Genomic DNA, 23,235 nt, shown 5'->3' with positions numbered 1-23,235 from the left:
TACCTAAACCTGTTTTCTCAATGCATTTCTTCCAATTCATCGCAACTCATTCTCTTAGAGGCTACCCCCTCTTAAGCTAACTTAAATCTACTGAGCTCAGATGCTAAACTAAGGGACGAGGCAATGCAGCATCACATAACAAATCAACACAAACAGCAATGCAAAAAATGCAAATTGGCAAAGCTAGCAGCATAAATGAGCAAAAGTCAAATTCAATAACACTATGCCTGGCAAACAGCAGCAACTTATACCTAAACATGACATAGCGCAAGCAGAAAAAATATTACATTAAACAACAATGAAGATAAGGGAAATGTATCATCTTAATGTCTATGTAATTAAAGTGGTGCACCACAAGAAGTTATTCTACCAAAAAGTTACCAATTACTTGAAAAGAAAATTATGAATGCAGTTACTAGTTCCTTCTTATTGTTCTTTCCTTTCCAAGTGCTCCTTTTTTAAAGAATGTGGATCATAAAATAATTATTTAATAGATCTGTTGACAGAAAGTGTTCACATTAGCAAATGCATTTTATTTTATAAAAGCAATGCTGCAACACAGCTGAAAAACAGATGTCAAATGAAATAAGCAACTATGAAAAGCAAAGCATAAAAATATCATTCAGTAGTCATGTGACATTTCATAAGTTAGTAGAAATTCTCTCAACTCTCATAGAAAGACGCTTGTCGTTATCAGGGTTGCAGATGTAAGAATATTTCCGAGGATAATGGCCTCCCCCTTTTTTTTTTTGTTCTACCTGTGCCGCTGACAAGGGCTCGCAATAATGGCTTTTTCTCCAGGCGTCTGACACAGCTGGGTGCCCGCGACGCATTACGTGCAGGTGGTCACTTAACTTTCGTACGGAAATATTTACGATAGCAATTTTCGCTAAAGTGACAGTCTAACATAAAAATACTTCACAGGTCAAGAATTAGCGTTGCAAATCTGTAGAAACAAAATCCTATAAATATAAGTGTCCAAAAAAAAATATTCGTCAGCATTGTGATACAGTCACACATTTCATAACTCTTAAAGTACGTTTCTTGGTTTCCAACATCCTTTTCATAAATCAGAGTCCCTAAACACTACTCATTATTCCTTACCTCATTATACATATACATATTCGTCGACACTTCTTCAATATTTCATCGTGAGAAATACGTGGCATAGTAAACATTCCTCAACAACATAATACACATCGTCGTCGTAATAACAACATCATAACACTTCAGTCAAATCTCAAAATCGTCGTAACTTCCTCCAATAATTTCAAAACCTAAAAAGAATTCTCTGCTCATTTAAATAGTGTCATCTACCTCAAACGTACTTTAAAAATCATGATCTCATACCAAATACATCATTCAAAGCTCTCATAGTATCACAATGATTCTGAAAAAATATGAACAGTTTACAAAGTACAGACAAAATACAGTTTCATAAGTGTGAAGTTATCCAACTGTGTAATTACGTAAACATGTGTCACTGACGTAGTAAAAAAAATGTTTATCTCTCAGTTAAATGATCAGATAGCTGTGTAATTTGTGTGTTAGAGAAATATGGTACCGATGTGTAAAGTTGTATAAGCAAATACCATATTAGCTAGGGTTCCTTGTGGTTGCCACACACATGGTACACAAAGTAAACGTGTACCCCCATGAGGATTAATGTAATTATACCCTCAGGTGTTACAGATTACACCAATGGAATGAAATATATCACGGAAAACTTTCTTTGTAATTCAAAAATCTTTAAAATTAAATGTTTTAAGTACAAAATTGATCACTCAAATACGTGTACTGTAGCGCTAAACTGTGCGTCTTGTAACATAATCTCTGTGGAAGTGTCGTAGTTATCGTCCTCCGAAAGCTAAGTTCTGCAGAAGTCAATGTACTTACCTCATGATAAACAAAAGTGAAATGCTTTGCGTATAGATATCATACTTATTACGCTTATTGCCGTGATGAAGAAAGTACTGTGCTGTAACGTATTGTTGTGCTACAGAAAAGGCTGTCTCCTTGTAGCTATACCATAAAAGTTACTACTAAAACATGTTTTACTTTCCAGAATAATACAGAAAAACTGTGCAGATATAAAACAGATACACCGCAAAAGCAACATTGTAAATTGTCACTCATTAGTAGCGTCGTGATAAAATCGTGTAGCTGTCACATAAACTAACCTCTGTGTCATCTGGTATCTCTCAGAAAGCACTTTAAATACAGAATGTATTTTCAGGTAAACCAAAATGTTGCATTAAAATCTCATTAGCAGTACTGGTATGTGTCCTAAGTATGTAAGCCTTATAGTCGTTACGTAATCGTGCAACAAACAAGCAAGAATGTACACACACAATAACACTGTGACGTCTGTTCACTATTACAATGCATTCGTCATTTCTGTTTAAATAAGTTCTCTTGGTTCTTGATTGGATATTTAACTTCAAACATTGTTGTATGTTAACAGATTCTAAGTCTGACAAAGCATATTAGTAATGTGAAGCGAAAAATTTTATGACAAAGACAAAGTTAAAAAGTAGATTATCTCTCAATAAATGGTTTTACATGTGAAATGTGGTGTAAACCTTTACTCTTTCTAGTGCGCAGCGTTTCAACTTCAACGCAATTATCATGCGGTATTCGTCCGTAAAGAATACTGGAATTTTGCTCAAGGTTAGCGTCAATGTTATTTTTCTCTGAGCCAGCCGGCGCAAGCGGCTGCCTGCGGTGTGAGTCATTGTCTGTTTCTTTGTTGGCGCGCGTCGTTACTGGGATTAGGAGGTCTAACTTCCACAAATTCGCCTTGCCGAGAGGGCCCTGCTCTGTTTGAATCCCTCCAGTTCTGATGCAGTTCAGGTCTGTCGTTACGATCATATCGTCTGTCGTCATGTCGGTAGATTCCATAGTTTCTTTCCTGTCGGTCACATGGTGGAGAATTTCTCCCTGAATCGCAACTGCGCGCTGGTCCGTTGCGTCTAAAGTTATTCTGTCTCCCTTGATAGTATTTATTTTGGTTCCCATATTGTCTGTTTCTCTTATTGTCTCTGTGATAGTCACTACCACGGAGAGGTGATCTTTCCCTGTAGTTATTACTACTCTGCCAACGGTTGTCATACGGGTGGTGTCTGTTTTGGTCACGATTTGTGTTGTGAGAATAGCCTTGTCGTGTAAAGTTATTACTTCTTTCATCGCGGAATTGCGACGGATGTGACCTGTAATTGCTGTGTTCCTGGTTTCGCGTTCCGCGATTGTCAGTGTCAATTTCTAATTCTTGTAAGAGTCCCTGAAATGCTTCAATGTCGTCTTTGCAACGTCCTGCCAAAATAATATGTCGTAAATGTTCAGGCAGTTTGATTAAGCAAATGCGGATGAGTTCTGAGGGGCTGTATGGGTTTGAAAGATACTGATTCTTATGCAACATGTCTTCAAAATATTTCATAAGACTGGAAAATTCAGATTGTTCGAAACGTTTCATCATTATGATGCTATGTTTTACACGGTCTTGTGTGGCTTGAGACCAATATGCTGAGAGGAAGGCATGGTAAAACTCTCCTTCACTGTGGCAATCGTGAATTACCGATCGCATTCTTACAGCTGGTTCATTCTCTAAGTAGCCACACATAAATTCTAATCTGTGTTCCAACGACCAGTTGGGAGGAAAACAATGAGAGAATTGATGGAGCCATGCTTGTGGATGAATGTCGTTGCCAGAATTCTTAAATGTTTTGAATTTACGTGTAGTAATGAACAGCTTATAGTCAAAATCATCATGTCGGCGAGTCGCATATCGGTCATTGTTAGGTCGTGTCGGCCGTTCCCTCTCAAAATTCGGTGCACATTCCCAATTTCTTTCATTACTTCCGAAATGCCCTGTGTTATTTTGTGTCTGTTCCGTATTTGTATGTCCCTCTTCCCGTATTGGGGCGCGAGTGTCCTCTGAAATACGTAATTCTTGTACTACTTGTGCCAACTGATCTTGCACTTCCCGGATTTCTCTTTTGTACTGTGTATTGATTTGATTTTGATTTTGTTTGAATTTTCTAATTTGTTCATACTCTTCTGTGTCAGTGAAGGCTACAGGTGTTGTGTCATTCAGATTATCATCTACCTTCGCAGATAAATTATTTAGCTGATCCGAAAGTTCAACTACTTTCTCTGATAATGAACACATTTCCTCAGTGTGTTTTTCTGAACCAAGTTTCAGAGTGTCCATTTGTGTTGAAATCGAATCTACTGTGTCCTTTAAGTTATCCTGAGTTTTTGCAAGTTGCGTAACCGAATCGGTAGATGCAACTGAGTCAATTTTAGCTTGCAAGGTGTTGTGATTTTCATGAACAATAGTTTGCAGTTCTTTTATGGCTGCTTCGTGATTCTGTAATGCATTTTCATGACGCGAAAAAATAGGTTGAAAATGCTCACAAATTTGAGTTTTTACGTCATTACAGACTTTTTGACATTTCGATTCAATGTGATGTAACTCAGCAGTTAAATCCTCACGTGTTTGTTCGAGAGTTTGTTCCAATGAGTCTAACTTTTTAAGATTTTGTTCCATTGTGTCTAACTTTTGAAGCTTTTGCTGTGTTTGTCTCTGATTTTGTTCCATTGTGTCTAACTTTTGAAGCTTTTGCTGTGTTTGTCTCTGATTTTGTTCCATTGTGTCTAACTTTTCAAGCTTTTGCTGTGTTTGTCTCTGATTTTGTTCCATTTGTTGCATTAATTGCAATAATAATGTATTAGTGTCTGGAATCTGTTTCTCTACGCTTTTCGGCAGTGCATTTGCACCGACAACATTCACATTTTGACAAGCAGAAAATGTGTCTTGACTTATTTGAGAAAACGGTGATGACCCAAAACCTGAATCTACAGTATTTGCGAAATTGTGTCCTGTCATTTCGGATTCCTGAGGCGAGCTGTTGCCGACCGATCGATCGATAATGCTTCCCTCTTCACTAATTGTTTCACTGTCCGTGCCATTGTTTGCCGCCCGCTCCATTTCCCTATGCACGATTACCAAATTACTACTTTGAACATCAGTTAATTCATTACTCTGCGGCGCTAACACACTGCCTTCGTCTTCACTGTCATTTCTCAGTTTACTTTGGAGCCTAGTATTACGTTTTTCACACGCCATTATTGTCACAGTATTTCACACGACAACACAGAAAAACACAATTTGAAGAGCAAAAATAAGAGAACACATTAACATAGCACTGAAAATAATATCTAGTTAATTACAGCTGCGAAATACTTGGTGCAAATCTATATGCATGCCACAACTGTTTTACTGTACAACAATGAAAGGCTACAACTACAAAGGAGATTCTCTCTATGATTACGCGCTACCAATAAACAAAATCTACACTAATTACACAAACTACAAGAAAAATCAGAAGATTCCAGTGAGGTATCCTAGGCTAAGGGTCGACATATGAAACGTCCCCTTTTTGAACAATTCTACAAGACTGTGCTTAACCTGACACACAATATTTTGTTAGCGCAACGCAATCTGACTATCAAAGATCCCTACAAAAGAATGGCCCTGACTAACATTAAACTATACCTTTCACAAATCACTAAATCACTTACCTCACAATAATCTTCGTTTCTCCCACTACTGCAATACAGCAAGCGCCACTACTCCCAGCTAAATAAAAGATTCAAACTACTAAAGGCACTAACTACTGATAGGGATAGTTAGCAAATGAAAGATATTAATAGAGAACAAACAATGTATTTACCTTGATATCATCATATATAAATATATCAGTTCATGAAAAATTACAAAACTCCGCCATCTCTCTCCCCACATCCACCACTGCTGGCGGCTCACCTCCAACTGTGCAACGCTACGCGCTGTTCACAGCCAGCTGCCTAACACTACAATGGCAGACAACAATGCAAACTAGTGACAGACTGCACACAGCACAGCCAGTGATTGTCATACAGAGGTGGCGTTACCAATAAAAAACCTAAACAGCCTACTTACATAGAGAAAACATTAACAGCCTACTTACATAGCGAAAACATAAACAGCCTACTTACAAGCTGACACTTCAAATATATGGAATGAGGCAGGGTTACATCTTGTCGCCACTGATATTTAATCTTTATTCGGAATATACCTTCAAAGAATCCCTTGAAAGTGTCGAAGAAGGAATCATCTTGAATACAGAGAAGCTGAACAATAACAGCTACGCTCATGATACTGTAATATTTGCTGACAGTTTAAGTAGTATTTATCAGCATGTATCACGAACCAAAGAAAGTAATGAGCGTTATGGCCTAGAAATCAACATAAGTAAAACAAAATTAATGTTCAGCAGCAACAAGACATACCAAATTGTCCCCTAAAACATTAATGGTAAACTTATTGAACAAATAAACAAATTCACTTGCCTGGAAACTATACAGTAACAAAGTTAAACTAAAATCCGTATTGTGAAATCCAGAGCCGCATTTTGTAAAATGATTATTGTGTTCAAGAACCATACCCTATCAATCGAAACAAAATTAAGACTTCTACATTGCTACATATTTACCCGTCCTTTTCTGTGGAGCTGAGACATGGGTGTGGACGGAGACGGCGGGCAAACGACTCGAGGTATTTGAGATGTGGCTGTGCAGGGGAATTACTAACAACGACATTCTCCACAAAAACAAGAAAAAACAAAAGTCTAAAACACAGTAATGTTCAGAAAACTACGATATCTCAGCCATGTTATGAGGAATGGAAACAGTTATAAACTGCTGCAGAACACTCTTCAAGGACAGATACCTGGTAAAAGAGGACGAGAAAGAAGAATAATATCTTTGCTCGGAACCTCAAAGACGTGGGCTTCACAAAAGGGCGAGCAACTTTTTCGAATAAGCAAAAGTAATATAGTTGTGATGCTCACCAACATCTGAAACGGACAGGCACTAGAAGTAGGAGCCAACACATTCGCTTCTAGTGACACTTGTGAGCAATACCAAAAATCAGTTCCGGATGCGATGTGATGAGTTTCAAAATTGAGTCCACATAAATTTTACACCATTGGTCGATGGTTTCCTGTGGACATACGTGACTCTGGAACCACATTCTTTAGCTGGATGCGAAAATCTCCGAAATACCAGTCACAAATTAGTAGTATAATGTCTTGGTTAGGACGTTTAAATTGTGACTTTGGGTGCAAAGTTATAAAAACCAATGTATGTAAACCAGTAGAGCGTACTGCAGGACACTATTATGTGAAGAATAATGCCACTAGCAAGATACGTTTCCATTTTCCGCTGCAGATAAATGATATTTCTTTGACAAGTATCCATATACAAGCACAAAAACGAGTACTGTGTGCTTCAGAACGGAAATAGAACTAAATAATGAAATAGAAGAGGAGGTAGAGTTTAGAAACAGCTGATGCACTGTGTGTTGAGGAAACCTTGAATCAGTGGCTTCTAAAAAACACAAAGTATGAAACAGTGTCGATGTCACATGTTTTGAAACATAATTAAAGCGTCTGGTTAACATTGCATCTTGCACTGAAGTTATACGCCAAAGTTTCGGCGTAATTTTTCAGTATATCTTTGATGGTTCGTATAAATTTTGTGGAGTTACACAATAATTAACTGTGAAATGATCCTTATTATAGGAATTGAAGAAGTGAAATAGAAAATTAAAAATACTGGAAGACGAAAGCAACAAATTCGATCAAGTGTTTGTCAGAAGTCACGGGGCTCGGGAATGGAACGAAGATTAATATATAATGTCCGACAAATAGTTTTGCTGGTGATCTATAACAACTGCTGGACAGACTTCGCTAAAAATAGACATCAAAATCAAACGAAAGAATGATTAAAATAAATACTCGAACACTGCAGCAAAATTTCGTGACTGATTAGACTCTAAAGTGGAGCATTCGGTCAGTAAGTAAAATCCTTAGTTTCGATGTCCGACAATACATTTCTCAGACGCGAAGAAGAACGACCTAGCTTTGCGTTCGAGTGGCTTACGCCGTATAAATTGTATACACAGCCGTCGATCTAATGCTTTTCTCATCTCGATGTTTAAACGAGGAAATCTATCTCGATGTTTAAACGAGGGTATCTACTATCTTATCACTCTGCAACTTGCAAAATCTACATAGCTTTTTAAAATGCAGGTAGTATTTAGCTTTCTTTTAAATTTATGCAGTTTGAAATCAATATTACACAACAACAGAAAAATTCCTGAGTAGGTCTATGGACTGTAAATAAATCGTGTAACATGTAATAATTAACGTCAATGAATGTACGTAAAAAATAAACCCCGACACGAAAAAATTCATTTATTACAGTTCCTGGCTACAAACAACATATTTGAAGCTACGGCAATTGACTCTAAATAACGAAAAGTGTTAAGTTATCTACATGAGTACTAAAAGAAATCCGCAAAATTTCGGTACAATGATAAATCACACAAATCTAAAGGCTGTAAATTCAACTAAGTGCCTAGGGATTACAGTTACAAATAACTTAAATTGGAAAGGTCACGCAGATAACGTTGCAGGTAAAGCAAACCAAAGACTATGTTTCAAGGGTAGAACACTTAGAAGTGCCATAGGTCTACTAGAGACTGCTTGTACCACGCTTGTCCGGCCTCTTCTGGATTATTAGTGCGGTGTGGGATACGCATCAGATGGGACTGACGGAGGATATCGAAAATGTTCAAAGAAGAGCAGCTCGTTTTGTATTATCTCAGAAAAAGGGAAGAGAGGGCCACAGGTATGACACCTCAATTGGGGTGTTTATCGTTACGACAGTATCTCCTCGTGAAATTTCAATCACCAGATTTCTCCTGCGGTTGAAAAATATTCTGTTGGCGCCCGCGTACATAGGGAGAAACACTCATTATGATAAAACAAGAAAAATCAGATCCCGCACAGAAATATTTAAGTGATCGTTTTTCCCACCCTCCGTTTGAGAGTGGAACGGCAGACAGATAGCTTGAAGGTGATTCCTTGAATCCTCTGCTTGGCATTTAATTGTGAATTGTAGAGTAATCATGTAGATGTAGATACGTAAGGTGAATGTGTTTCAGAAACGAAATATTACATTGTGACTGAATGTGACTTATTTTCTCCGTTAATTACTGTCTGTATTACAATTAATTATGTCAAGAGCGAGAAATATAAATAACAATATATTATTCTCATTAAGTACATGGTATAAGTTTATAGTTTCTTGGTCTCTAAAGCCGTGATTAGATCATGTCGAAGAAGTACTGAAAAGTTTCTTTAGCCGAATAGTGTTTCACTTCGTGAACTCCGGGTAAGCCACTGTGAATCAGTCCTTTGGCATAGCAGTAAATGTGATTGGATATGAGATTTGTAGTTTATAACATAGACTCGATGAAAAGGAACTGTACTATTAACTTGGTGTAAACTTGGCATTTAACTTCATTTACCCATGGATAATACTTAATAATCTTTTGATGGATATATTCTTGAATTCTTATTATTAGTAGTACTACAACAGAAGAGACGAACGATGGCGCTCCAGTGTAGAGACTTTCGCTGTACCGTTATCGTGGATTTTTACAAGTTTTCTGTGTACCCTACTTACACGCAGTAACTCGCTTCGTGGTCTAGAAGCTGTCTCTCAGACGGTGCCATTAGTTTCAGAAAAGTTTTATTGCACAGCCAGTGATTCACCTAAACCTTCTAAATACGAAACTGAGAAAATACGATTGAAGTTGTTATGATTTCTAATAGTTTATTACTTTCTAGAATAAATATATTTCAAAGAGGGAATGCGAGACGAAGATTTAGCGCGAACTGACAGCGGTCGCGTCTCTTGTTCTCTTAAAGCGCATATTTTAGTTTGAAAATTATTAATTTCAGTTAAGAGCGAGAAACTTAATGCTCTCTAACTTGGAATCTACTTTCCTAGTGCTTGACATAGGATAATTGTTGTGTTTGTAACAAAAAGTACTCTTAGGTATCGTATTAAAATGTGCCATCAACCATAAAATTTATTTAACTGACGAATTTGTCCGTTCGCAAGTGTCTTGTAGACTGCTACTGAAATGAGAAGGAATTCTAACACCGCCATACCAAAACGGATTCTGTCTCACCGGATTCGTCGTCAGTAATTTTTATTCCCTGAAGTTAACGGTAATATTCACTCCATGAACACAAAGCAGATTGTCAGTTGTCCCTTGCTTAATACATTAGCAGTTGCATAAAAACGTGAGTACTATCCTGTAAGCGTTGTACCCAATAGAACTTATAGGAAAGGAATACGTCGGCGGTAAAATCCAAAATTCCAGACATATGTTGAAAGGAGTCTTTGCATCACACTCTTCCCATTGCGTACGTGAGTTCATCGCAGTAATTTAGAGGTGTTCGTTGTAATGTGCTACTCATATGTGAATATAATTGTCCGTCAAGATCACGATCAAGACGGACAGTTATACTGACTACAGACAATGATGGAGGGTTCGTGTAATAATTTTATGTCATTTATACATAGTACTCGTGTGTGCCTGTTACAGAAACTCATTGGTATCTTCGAGTTTTTAGTTAGAGTTCATTATTATGCAAGTATTGATTCGTCCCACAACCAAGTAGCTTTGGTTGAGGTGGCTTGAAGGAACCTGCAAAATAGCTTAAAAATAATAAGTAACATTCCTACAGAGAGTAACAGTAAGAGGGAATATTAAGAATGATGAAACTAGGTGTCTAACTATGTTGAAATGTTCTACAGCATGAAATCGATGCATAAAATTCGACATCACATTATCCGATAAACGCAGAAGAGCCAAATCATTCTGTTAAACTAAAATGCATATAGAAAAACATAGAAACAAGAGGACAAAGTTTAGAAGACCGTATACGACGGACAGTTAAATTGTGATCAGACAGTTATCTGTAGAATATTGTGATTCTAAGGATACATCAAGGTAGCGACACCACAAATAACTTTTATGAAATACGTCTGAGACACAAACATGTACAAATTAAACTAAACACCTGTAGAAAATAAAAGAGCGAGTGGGATAAATAAGTAAAGCGTCTAGTACGAGAACACCGATAGGACAAAAAATAAAAATAATAAAACGTGGCATTTTGGCGAGAAAAACGCAAAGAACTACACCGAGTAAGCATGAATAAATACTGAATTGAATGCAAAAGGGCTGATGAGTTATTGTGATTCTGATCTACACCGAGAAGAAATATTGCGTTATTAGTGAACCAAATAAAATCAGTTAACAAGTTCAGTAAGTAGTTAAGCATTTAAAATTACAGCTCTGTTTCCGAGAATGTTTCAAAGACGAAATATGAGACGATAGACTTTTCATCACTCGCCTATTTTGCATATTCTAGCTCAAGAGTAAAACGTTTGAACACAGTCTATAACAAGAATATATTGCTAACTCACAATACGTTTCTTTCTTACTGAAAAGGACTGAAGTCCCCACCTAATAGTAGCGTAAATGGAGAATTGAACAAAGGTTGCTCCGCCCGATTAGTAAATCCATACAATTTAATTAAATAACGTCAGAGGGATACTGCTCAATGTAATAAATCTAGTTCTAGAGTTTCTGAGTTCATGCATGAAGTTTCTTAGTTCCGTAAATTAACAGGTTTCCCTAAAAGAAAAGAAAAGGAAGCTTGGTGTGTGATTAGACGATGACGGTTTCCTCACTTACATTTAGAAAAATATCCAACAGAGAAAAAGTTGTGAAATGTCCGATTTCACGTATGTATGTAGTTCCTTAAATCCGTAAATCAAGATTTCACTGAGTAAAATAGGGACGAAAATTTAGTTTACAACTGAAGAATGGCTTTTTACGCTCACTTGTACGTGTCCAATTCAGTCGTAAAAATGTCAGTTTGATATAAGAAGAAGAAACACAAGTGCGAATAAAAAGTTGTAATGACGACAGCGGCAACGAAGATCACCAGCAGCAGTTAGTTGTCGCTCGCTCCGCCAGATGTCAGGGACGGCGCCCCCGCTGCGCGCTCACCCCTGCTGGCGGGGGAAAGAGTCGCGTGGGCCGATCCCTCGCCACTACTCGCCCTGCCTCCGTGGCGGCCGGATCTCAGCCGAACAGCTGACGCCCACGTGGTGTAGAGACTGGGCACGAAGGGCGCGCGTGAGCGTCTACTGCTTTCGGCGGAGCTGCCACCTGTACTCCAGTCGGTAGCTCTCAGAGAGGACGTTCGGTAGGCTACGACAACGATGGGTGTAATTTCTTTCACATTCACGAACTATTAATAAAAATTGTGATATATTTGTAACAGAAATCCGATAGCGTTCTAATGACAGTGAGTGACGTATTAGTTGCATAGTGGTACTGACTCTGACGATATTTGGATCGCATATGGTGGTTAGTGAGACAATACATACAATGGGAAGATTCAATTATAACGCACTATGACGTCAGAAATCGGAGAGCGGTGTTGCGGATCGGATTGTCTGTTTAGTTTGAGTATATTAAGCATTGGACTAAGACACTGTCCTCAGGGTGAGCGAAAAGGACAAGGAGAAAGCAATAAAAGGTGGGAATAGAAATAAAGAGGTGCTCGTGTTTGTTGTGCGCCTGCTTCTGTAATCGAAAGTTATTCCCGCACTGTGACATATTCCGCTATCAGGTGGGCGTCGCGCGGCGAATTCCTCACAGCGCCGCCGCTAGGGGGAAACGGCGAAGGTATACAGCCCAACAGGCACCGGACGAGAAGACGGGGAGAAGAAAAAGGAAACTGCGCCAAGGGGGCGTTCACCGGCGCCGTTAAAACTTGAAAACCAAGTCGGGCGGAACCCGGTCGCGGGCCAATGTGCTCGCGGTGCGCCCGCGCAGGTCGGCCAATAGCGGGCGCCGCGCGGCTGTAGGGCGGACGCCATTGGGCCGCGCGCCGCCGGCGGGTGGTTCCCAGTGACAGCTGAGTGTGAAGGGAGGGGCCGCGAGGGAGCGTGTGGTGGGGGGCGACTCCGACGCCAGCTGCGCTTTCCTGGGCTGAAAAGTACGGATCCCCCCTCCACTGCGGCCGCCTTCCCCACCGGGTCCGCGGGCCGCGCGAGCGGCGCTGCTGCCGTTTTTATTTATTACTTTTGTGACTGCCGTAATATAGTACTTCTTTGTAGGAAGGCGAGCCAGTTGCCGCAGGGGTATTGACGTCCGCGGCGTCCGAAGCTGCGGGAGAGAGGAGAGAGAGGAACGAGTGTCGTTGTGCTGTGCGAGAGAGACTTGCCGTGTGAGAAAGAGAGTGAGGGAAGGAGAGGAGAGGAGAGGAGAAGAAGTGAGGGAAGGAGGCAGAGACGAGGAGGAGGACTGGGAAGGCGTTGCGCTTTCGCCCGCGCGCTCTCCTCGCGTTCTTCTTTTTTTTGTTATTTTCCGTCCGTCGTCCGCGCGACGGCCGGTGTTCAGTCTGGACGAAAAGAAGGCGCGAGGTGCGTCGTTTTTGTCTGTGATTTCGCCGACGAGTCGGAGCAGAAGTCGTGCACAATAGCCGGGAAGAAGCACAGTGGTCGCGACGCGGGCCGCAGCTCCCCTCCAATCGTGTGTAGGCTGCCCCCACCCGGCGGCCGGGCCGACCCGCGGCCGGCAGACACACACGCGCCACACTCACTGCGCCAGCAGCGACCGCGTGGCTTTTGCCCCTACGACTGCGAGCAGCGACTCGGTGCCCGCGGCTGTGCGACTGTGTGTGTTGTGTGACTGACAGCAGCGGCATGGCGCTACCAGCCGGCGCAGGACGCGAGTGATATGTTCGGTGCTTAGGTGTCTGGCGCGCGTGTGTATGTGAGAGCGGACAGTGGACAGCTACGGCGCCTCTTGGATGAGTCAGACTCTGGCCTGTAACATGAGCATGGATTCGGTGATGGACTCGTCGTCGACGAACAGCGAGCACAGCAGCAACGCGTCCTCGGCGTCGCCGCCGGTGGTGATCAAGCCGCCGCTGACGCCGCCCCCGGTGCCGGGCGGTGGCGGCGGCGGCGGCGCGGGGGCGGGCACGCCTCTGCCACCGCAGCCGCCGCCGGGCATGCCGCAGGTGCCGCCGCAGCAGTCGCCGGGCCCGGTGCCGCCTCCGCCGCCCCCGACCGGCGACAGACCGCCGCCGCCTCAGCAGCAGCAACAGCAACAGCAGCCGCCGCCCCCGCCGCCACCGCAGCAGCACAGCCCGCTGAGCATGGTGCGGCACCCCGGAAGCCCACCGGGGGCGGCGCCGCCCACTCCGGGCCAGCAGCTGAGCCCGCCGCCCGTGTCGACGCCGAGCGCGATGGGCGGCGGAGGCCCGCTGTCCCGCATGCCGCCGCTGCCGCCGCCCAGCCTGGGGCTGCTCAACAGCCTGGGCGGCGCCGGGCTGATGCACCACTCGCCGCTGGACCTGATGGCCGCCGCCCACCACGGCGCCGGCGGCCCTCCGCGGTCCTACAACTCGCCGCCGCCCATCTCGACGTCGGACCCGACGGCCAACGAGTGCAAGCTGGTGGACTACCGCGGCCAGAAGGTGGCCGCCTTCATCATCGCGGGCGACACCATGCTGTGCCTGCCGCAGGCGTTCGAGCTGTTCCTCAAGCACCTGGTGGGCGGCCTGCACACCGTCTACACCAAGCTGAAGCGCCTCGACATCGTGCCGCTCGTCTGCAACGTGGAGCAGGTGCGCATCCTGCGAGGCCTCGGCGCCATACAGCCGGGCGTCAACCGCTGCAAGCTGCTCTCCTGCAAGGACTTCGACGTGCTGTACCGCGACTGCACCACCGCCAGGTACGTGCCGCCGCCCCCTCGACGCCCACCTCGCCTCACTGTTGCCACGGCGTCGGCGACCTTCCTGCTAACCACGTGCTCGTCCAAATAGTGTTGCCTGTGATCGCTCTAAACCGACGAAACCACCTGTTCAGTATATAGGCCCTCCCAGTCACTTTCTCAATTTTCTTCATCTACTTTTGCACTCTGCCGGAGGTTGGGGGTGGGGAGTGTTGCGTACTTTACATCGTGCACCATTACCATCTCCTCCACACTCTCATGTGTTTATAAAGAACCGAAACACGTGATTTGTACTTCTGTACAATCTTCTTTTTCGAGGACGACGTTTGAGCGCTTAACGCGATGTTTTTCCACCATCGTTACAACATTATGTCCCTTGCATCTTCTCTCAGTTTTTGAATTCTACGCTGTTCGAGAACTAATTGGAAATGTATATATTGTTTCATTTTCTGTCAAAATTCACATCAGGTCTTAGATTATCAGTCCTTTATTTTCACTACAATTTTGTCAACGATTCACAGATGATAAAAATTGTGAATGTTATGCGTTTTTTGTGTCATGTATACAGAAGGACATTGCGTATTCCTTATATCTTCTGAAAACATGCTTTCCCGTATGTTCAACAATAAGCAAATTCGTGAAACACAACACCACGTTTGACGTTGTCGCAATGGTAGTAAAGGAATTCGTGACGAAACATCAGTCTCTACCTCTTGCCAGGTGCGGTCCATCTTACATGTATAGGCCTATTACGAATTAACAGACAATAGGTCCATAACTGCACTATGACAGTCTTGCCAACACGTAGCATAGCCACTCAGTAACTATTTCTTTATTACATTAGTAGTTACGACACATTCCAGTAATCGCAATGCCTTCATTAGGTGATTTAAACTTATGAATCACATGTACTTCTTGCTATGTAAGTTACATGTAATTCTTGCACGTATATCACCTATTGAACTGAAAGTGGTTCGTACAACGAGTCGTAAATACTGATATTCTGAAACACACGTAATTGGGAGAGTACATGTATTGTTGATAATATTACTTTTGTTTTTTAATAATTACGAATATTCCGCCTTCACAGTCAACATATTGTCTTTCAAGCTCTCACCGTATTTAGAGAATGTGTGGCTTTTCTAATAATATAAAGTTATTAACACTTGGCATATTCCTGCAGTCGCGATTTTTCTTCAGTTTATTCAGCTCCACACCCTGCGAAAAATATATATTTTCTCAGCTTTATAGAGAAGTAATTCTTGAATTGATATTACCTAGAAACGCGTCGTATTGAGTAAATTGTGAATGAAAGGTTCCTTCGAGTGTTAATAAATTTTTTTGCGTTTATTAGTAACCCACTCACACCCAGCAAACAGTGTTTCCTACACACATATGGTTTCCGAACCTGGACCAAAGCGTCTGATGATACACGCACACGTTTTTCTGTCTGCTTCCTATTTGACACCTAATCACTTCGAATTTTTGTGCTTCACAGAATCAAAGAAACGACAGATATTTCCGATCAAATTAGTTGATTACATACAGCTGGAGTTTTCTTACTAGAATCATTCTCCACCATCCCCACCAAAATGTGCAATTGTAGTTCCGCGTTCGTCAGGATGCTATGCCGTGAGGCGAAGCTGCTAAAATAGTGTGCAAATTTTGGAACAAAGGTTTCTAAATAAATTGTGAAAGCAAATAAGATTAAAAAGGAGAGTGCGAGTTCCGTGTTTTGGTTGTTTAATTTGCTTGGCTTACATGAATTTTACTATTTCAATTTCTTTGACAAGTCTTTTTACTTTGCCAACCACTTGTGGCGTTTATTAAATACCATAATCACAGGAAAACCTCCACATGTCGCTCTTGTTTCTGAATGAGCCCTCAACAATACGTTTAGCTACAAAGCGCTTTCTTAAATTGTTCGTTGATACAGTCTCTCAGCCGTTTTTGTAGTTTTTGCTGATATTATACGTGCTTGCTCATCTTTCTACAGACGCAGTCACAACAGGTGCTAAGCCTCCCGCACACATTACATGAACACCTCCTCCGAGTTTCAAAATATTCGGTGTTCCGCCTACTTCCGTAGAGGTACCGACGCTGTGGCAATATGTGAAGTATACACTAAGCAATAATTGTGTTTATTTGATCTGAAATTTAAGTTTTTGCTTCCGAATTTGAATTCCGTTAAATATTGCTGTACCTCCGTACATTTCTGTTTTCCCACCCGCTGGACTAACAGTATGTATTGGATTTTTATAGAATCCACTTAGCCGTAGTGCACATCACGAAAGTTATTCAGTGAATGTCAGCAACCTGCTTTGATAGTCCTTCAGGATTTTTCTCGAGTGCGTTCATTCGCTGTGTACTTCATCGTGACCTGACTATGATGGCTAACTCATTCGTTATGTACTTCGTCGTAACCTGGTTGTGATAGCTGTTCTATGAGAAACTCAAGTAATCTATAAATTAGTGTACTCCTTTAATCCAATGTGAGTTCCTAAATTGTGTATTGAAACAGTCTTAAACGTTTCTGCATTTCGTCCGTTTACATTGATCCGTTTAGCAAGGATGCAAATAGATGTTACGTGTGACGAGTTTTGACTATGTACTTAGGCTTTTAGCGATGCGTCGTAAATTCCATCAATAGGAAAGAACGAACTGTAAGCAGCAAGCAAGTAAAAGCGTTGTTTCCATTAATTATTTGGAAAATCTAGAATTCTGTAGGTTTTTTATCAGTTTTCTAATGTTTTCAAGTGCAACATTCTGTTGATTACAAAGTGAATATCGTTTAAATCTGCTTCGTACATATATAGCCTATGATACGTGTCGAATGAAAGAAAACAATTGAACGACAAGAACTACTCTACAATTTCATGACAAAAATAGGGTTCAAAAGAATTTTTATGAGATTCTGATATCGAATCATCGTTTAGTTTATGATGAAAGGTTACGCAATAGTCTGTGCAGAGTGCAACTGTAAAAGCTGCTAATAGAAATTAAACCATTTGTTCTATTTGTGAGCAAGATGTTAGGTAAGCCTGTCAGTGGAGGTACCTTACGCACTCCCCGCAACCTTTTTATTTACTTATTTATTTATTTATTTTGTCGTTCCCACTGAATTCATTTCCCAACGATAGTGTCCAAGTTCATGGAGAAAATTTGAAAATATTGGTGTCTGTGTCAAAATACCGTATATTTCAAACTGTGGAACTTTAGAGTGGAAGGAAAACAGAATATGGTTGGCAGAAAAATCATATCCGTTTAGTAGAACGTTTTCCACACCCTGTCAGTTAGATTTGATCAGGCAGTTGACAGTTTCTTGCATCGAGTTCGTCGGATCATTGTTAATTAAAAAGATGTTATTTGAATTAGATACATGGCAGTCGTGAATCTTCGTGCCAGATGGTTAATTTGCCTCTTTCCTTATTGTTACAGGAATGTTATTGCAGTTGTAAACAAATATCAAAAGCGCGTGAGAGTTTGGTTGCGTAATCTGAGTGCCAAAAATAACTTGACAACAGTGTCTTATTTTCCTTTGTTTGTTCAATCATTCTTGACAAACTGAAAGTAATCAACTACACATTATAGCGTCTAGTATTCTACATTTCCGTGGAACAAAAAGAGGCGTGCTTTTACAGTATTACTTATATTCTGTTTGTAAAGTTCAATGCACTTATCTGTGAGAGAGAGACAAGTTCAGTACAGCGAAAAAATTCGACCAATTTTTTCTCCAATATTTAAAACTGCTAAGGAAACCTAAAATTCTTACTCTATCCACAGAATGGTCGTTGCACCACTTTGGGAAATGGAGTGTCTTCTAGAAGATGACAAAATTGCTCAAGGAGTTGAATCAGATTGTCGTTAAAAGCCTCGCAGATTTCGCAAAGTCGAGCGCCAAGTTCTTCCCTATATTTTGTTATGTGGCATTTCTGTTTGTTTATAAAGGAACGAGTCTTGTCATATGTACTTCACTACAGTCTTGTTCCTGAAGAATGAAATCTGAGCGCTTAATTTTGATATATTTCACCGCGCATATTAATGTACGTCGTCTGCATCTTCTCTCATTTTTTCTTGTCTGCTCTCTTGCATAAGTGATTCAAAATTATTTATTTTTTCGGTTCACTTCATGTCAAAAACTACGTTGTGTTCTAGGTTTTCAGCCCTCTGTATTACTTTGATCAGTTTCTCATTAATGTATGTTGATTAAATTTATAAATAATTTTGTTACACTTGTTCAGTGTTAGTTTATGGTCTGTAAATATTTTGTAAGTACCCACCTAAACTTGCATATGGTACTGTGTATGTGTTCCTACACTAATGAAACATCAAGAGGGTCCGTATCTAATACATACTTTTAACACTATACTACAAGTGTGACTTGGTTTTTAAGTAGTATCTACTTTTCTTCAGTTTTGTTGTCTTTCTCTTATCTTTCTGAAACAAAGACTGCTCCGTTTGACGTCAAATATTATTGCAGGATATGAAGCGTAAATGTCTGCGCCACACGTAAGTCCATTAGCCTCTGCGAGTTCTGTTAAGATTCCAGTATTTCACGGTTTCTAATGGTGCTGCACGCCAGATTGCAAACCTCACTATAATAATCTGTAGCTCAAGTTTCCTGCGCCCGTTTCTAACGTGCAATGTGAACGCTGCGGGCAGAACCTTCCTCCCTTCTTGTTATTGACCACTATTATGTTTTCTAAAATTTCATTACTGCTACTTTTTTTTCTTCGAAGCCCGTTGATCGTCAGCAACAGTGGAGACAAATTATGGAAAGACAGGTGTTGGACTTATTGAAGGAACAGTCTCGACATTCGTAACACCACCTTGTTGTCAATGTAGTTGCTTTGTTTTAAAATTTAGCAGTCCTTCGAACGTAATGCTCTCGGCTTTGTATGCCATGCTTGGATCATGTTTCGGATTAGGACCCAGCATTTCTATCGAGAAAATTCCCAAACGTGATCATTAATAATTCTGAGCTCGATTTAATTCCGTAATATTTCGACGGATTACAGTTTTTTTTCTTTTTTTCGTTAATATAGCCTCACAAGAAGTGTCATCGATGTCTGGATAATGTATTTATTTTTAATTATATCGTACTTGCCACATATTGCAGTACAATATTGAAATTACATCATTGCAGTATGCAGAACTTTTCCTTCATCGGACGTTTCATGTGTTGTTGTAGCTTGGTGTGATGGCATACACCATATCAATAAAATTTTGGAGTTGACATGTACAGGTCTCTTTTAGACACGTGTTTTACAAAAACACTATCCAGTCTGTCATTGTTGTCCTTTATGGAGGATTAACTTCAGCGATGTTACGTACACTCTGCAAGTCTCCCCGAAAATGTAATAAATAAACCATTACTCGCGCTCTGAACGGTAGCATGAGAATACGTTCCTTCAGGCAGAATTCTTATTTGGACTTTTAGTAATTTATTTTTTATTTTCATTGCTTGTAACTTATGCTGTGCGTTCAGTGCTCCAAAAGCACCTCCAAATCTTCAAGAGCGCAAAATACAAAGAAGTTAAAATCAATAGTAAAGAAATAGAACATACTAATTTGTGTTAAATTTGTAAAACAGTACAATATAATATGACAGTGGACTCTGGATAACTGTACATTGCGTTTTGCATTTTTTAACAGATTTCGACAAATTACTACCGGAGATAAATTGTTTCATAATTGAATTAATGACTTAAAAGCTCACAACATTTTTTCAAGAGCAACAACAAAAATAGCAAGTTATTAATTCGTTCACTTTCAGTAACACTATGTATGTGAAGTGCATTTTTCGAGTCGGTGTATTTAAATTCATTGAGCGAAGATTACATTACTTATTTTAGAGAACAAGTTACCTTCGTCAATTACTGCACTGAAATTAGATACTTTTTATTAGGTGCAATGGCAGTACCCGGTACAGAAGTCTGTCGTCACTGCTTGTAATACTGCGCAGAAATCGACTACACTGCCGGATGCGTGAAAACAAATAGTGTATCTGCCCACTATCAGATACGTAATGATCTAACGCTACAGACAGACCAAGAAAATTATACATCTGAAAGAGAGCTGATGCTCTTTGTAACTACTTAAGACGCCGTATTCCTAATAAAGCCTGCGCTCCCCATTAAGTCGGCTTTCTCTATTGTGGTGTTTTGTTGTTTCATGAAAATAATAATCTCGAATGTACCTGAAGCTTCATTTTAAATTAGCCGTGAGTACACGAAATACCTCCATTGCCTTCCTTCGGCAGTGCAGCTGGAACACGGTGCGGTGTTCGTAGCCAAAAACCGCTTTGTTGCTCTAAGGAAGTAATTGTTCTTCAGCTATATACAAAAGTCACTAATCTCAGCTGACAACTTCTTTTTTTAGTTGGTTTGATGCGGCCCGACACGAATTCCTGTCTTCTGCGAACCTCATCATCTCAGAGTAGCAGTTGGATCCTACGATGTCAATAATTTTTTGGACGTATTGCAATCTCTGTCTTCCCCTGCAGTTTATACCTACAATATCATGGAAGTTATTCCCTCTTGTCTTAACACATATCCATCCTGTCCCGTCTTTCTTGTCAGAGTTATCCATGTGCCCCTTCCTTCACCGATTCTACGCAGAACCTCGTCATACCTTATCTTATCAGTCCACCGAATTTTCGACGTTTGTCTGTAGCACCATATCTCAAACTCTTCGATTCTCTTCTCTTCTGGTTTCCCCACATCCAACGATACAATGCTGTGCCCCAAACGGACATCACAAAAATTATTAGTGACTCTTTTTTTGTAGCCAGGAACATCTGTCTTGCGTTTGCTAGCTTCCTTTCTATATCCTCTTTGCTTCATCGGTCATGTGTTCTTTTATTTCCAGTTTAGTAGAACTCCTTCACTTCATCTACTTCGTGGGCAGCAATTTTGTTGGCAACTTTGTCACTGAACTCATTCCTGTTACTCCTCATTATTTTCGTCTTTCTTCGTTTTAGTTTCAGTATGTATTCTGCAGACTGTCCACTGCATTCAGCAGGTCCTGCAGCTTTTCATCAATTTCTTTGAGAATACGAGTGTCATTAGCGAATCTTATCATTGATATCCTTTAAATCTGAATTTTAATTCCACTCCTGAACATGTCTTATTTCAATCACTTTCTTTTTTCGATGTATAGACTGAACAGTATGAAACGTCCCCTTAGAAAAATTATAAATGACTGTGCTTAAAATGACACACAATATTTTTAGCGCAGCGCAATCTGACTTTCAAAAATCCCTATAAAAGAATGCCCCTGACTAACAATAACCTATACCTTTCATGAATCACTTACCTCACAAAAATCTTCGTTACTCAAACTACTGCAATACAGCGAGCGCCAATACTGGCAGCTAAACAAAAGACTCTAACTACTGAAGGCACTAACTACTGATAGGCATAGTCAGCAAATGAAAGATTTTTGATAGAGAACAAACAATGTATTTACCTTAATAATGTTCCAAAGTCATGATATATATATCAGTCCTTGATATCCGATATTACAAATTTACTCTCTCTGATGGACACATGTCCAGATCGTCCGCTTTCAAAATTCTGCCATTTCTCTCCCCACATCCACCACTGCTGGCGACTCACCTCCAACTGCGCAACGCTACGCGCTGTAAACATCCAACTGCCCAACACTACAATAGCGACTATTCCAACAATGCCAACCAGCCACAGACCGCACACAGTACAGTCAGTGATTTTCATATAGAGCGCTACGTGGCGTTACCAACATAAAAACCTAAACAGCCAACTTACAAGTAGAGGCGAAAGACTACATCCCTGTCTCACACATGTTCTAATCCGTTGTTGGTCTTCCATTCGTATTCATCCCTCCTGGTTCTCGTGCTTCATGCGTGCTTCCCTATAGCTGACGATGTGCGTCTGATTAACTGGACTCAGTTCCCAGACGGGAATCTCGCACGCCGCCTCCCGCGGTGCCCCCGAAATGCTTGGACGGTGGCGGCGGCCAGCCGAGTGGAAGTGTAAATAGAAACAGCGCTGCACCTCGCGGCGTGAGCTGACATTTGGAGACAATGGCGGCTGGCCCGGGCTCGTGTGTCCTTTTGCCTTATCGCGAGACGCGACATTCCTGCTGCGCCGTTTTATTGTTCGCCAAAGGGCAGGCGGCACGCAGCGGCCGCTATCGGCGAGATCTGCGCGCCTTGTGCAACCCGAGACCACGACGATTCAATTGCAGCCGTTCGCTGGCCGTTAGCACGTCATAATCCCAGCCGCGGGCGCTTTCCCCACAGAGAAATTCTCCAGGGCGGCCCGCGGCAGTCTTAACTATACGTTCCTCCGTCGGCGAACCGCCAACCAGTCGATGCTGGATGCCTCATACGCTACCCCTCCTCTTGAAACGAATGGATCGCTGAGGATGAAATCAATCAAGACACTGCGACATGTGGTGATACCAGTTCAAACCTTTCAACTGCCCTGAATCTACACTGTGAAATCGTAGGTGGAAGCAGCAATGGC

The 23,235-nt window shown here is 41.2% G+C and overlaps 1 protein-coding gene across 1 annotated transcript in view; it reads left to right on the top strand.

The window, feature by feature from the left end:
- The first annotated feature begins 13,458 nt into the window (after positions 1-13,458).
- The window catches only part of LOC124619836 (dachshund homolog 1), a 983,755-nt gene continuing 973,978 nt past the window's right edge, over positions 13,459-23,235 (top strand). The window contains exons 1-2 of the mRNA XM_047146444.1: positions 13,459-13,931; positions 14,103-14,725. Of these exons, the coding sequence (XP_047002400.1) occupies positions 13,797-13,931; positions 14,103-14,725 (758 nt within the window). The 5' untranslated portion in view covers positions 13,459-13,796. The remainder of the gene's footprint in view (positions 13,932-14,102; positions 14,726-23,235) is intronic.

Source organism: Schistocerca americana, chromosome 6, assembly GCF_021461395.2.
Source record: "Schistocerca americana isolate TAMUIC-IGC-003095 chromosome 6, iqSchAmer2.1, whole genome shotgun sequence".
Taxonomy (NCBI): domain Eukaryota; kingdom Metazoa; phylum Arthropoda; class Insecta; order Orthoptera; family Acrididae; genus Schistocerca; species Schistocerca americana.
This window is presented reverse-complemented; position numbering and strand designations above follow the sequence as displayed.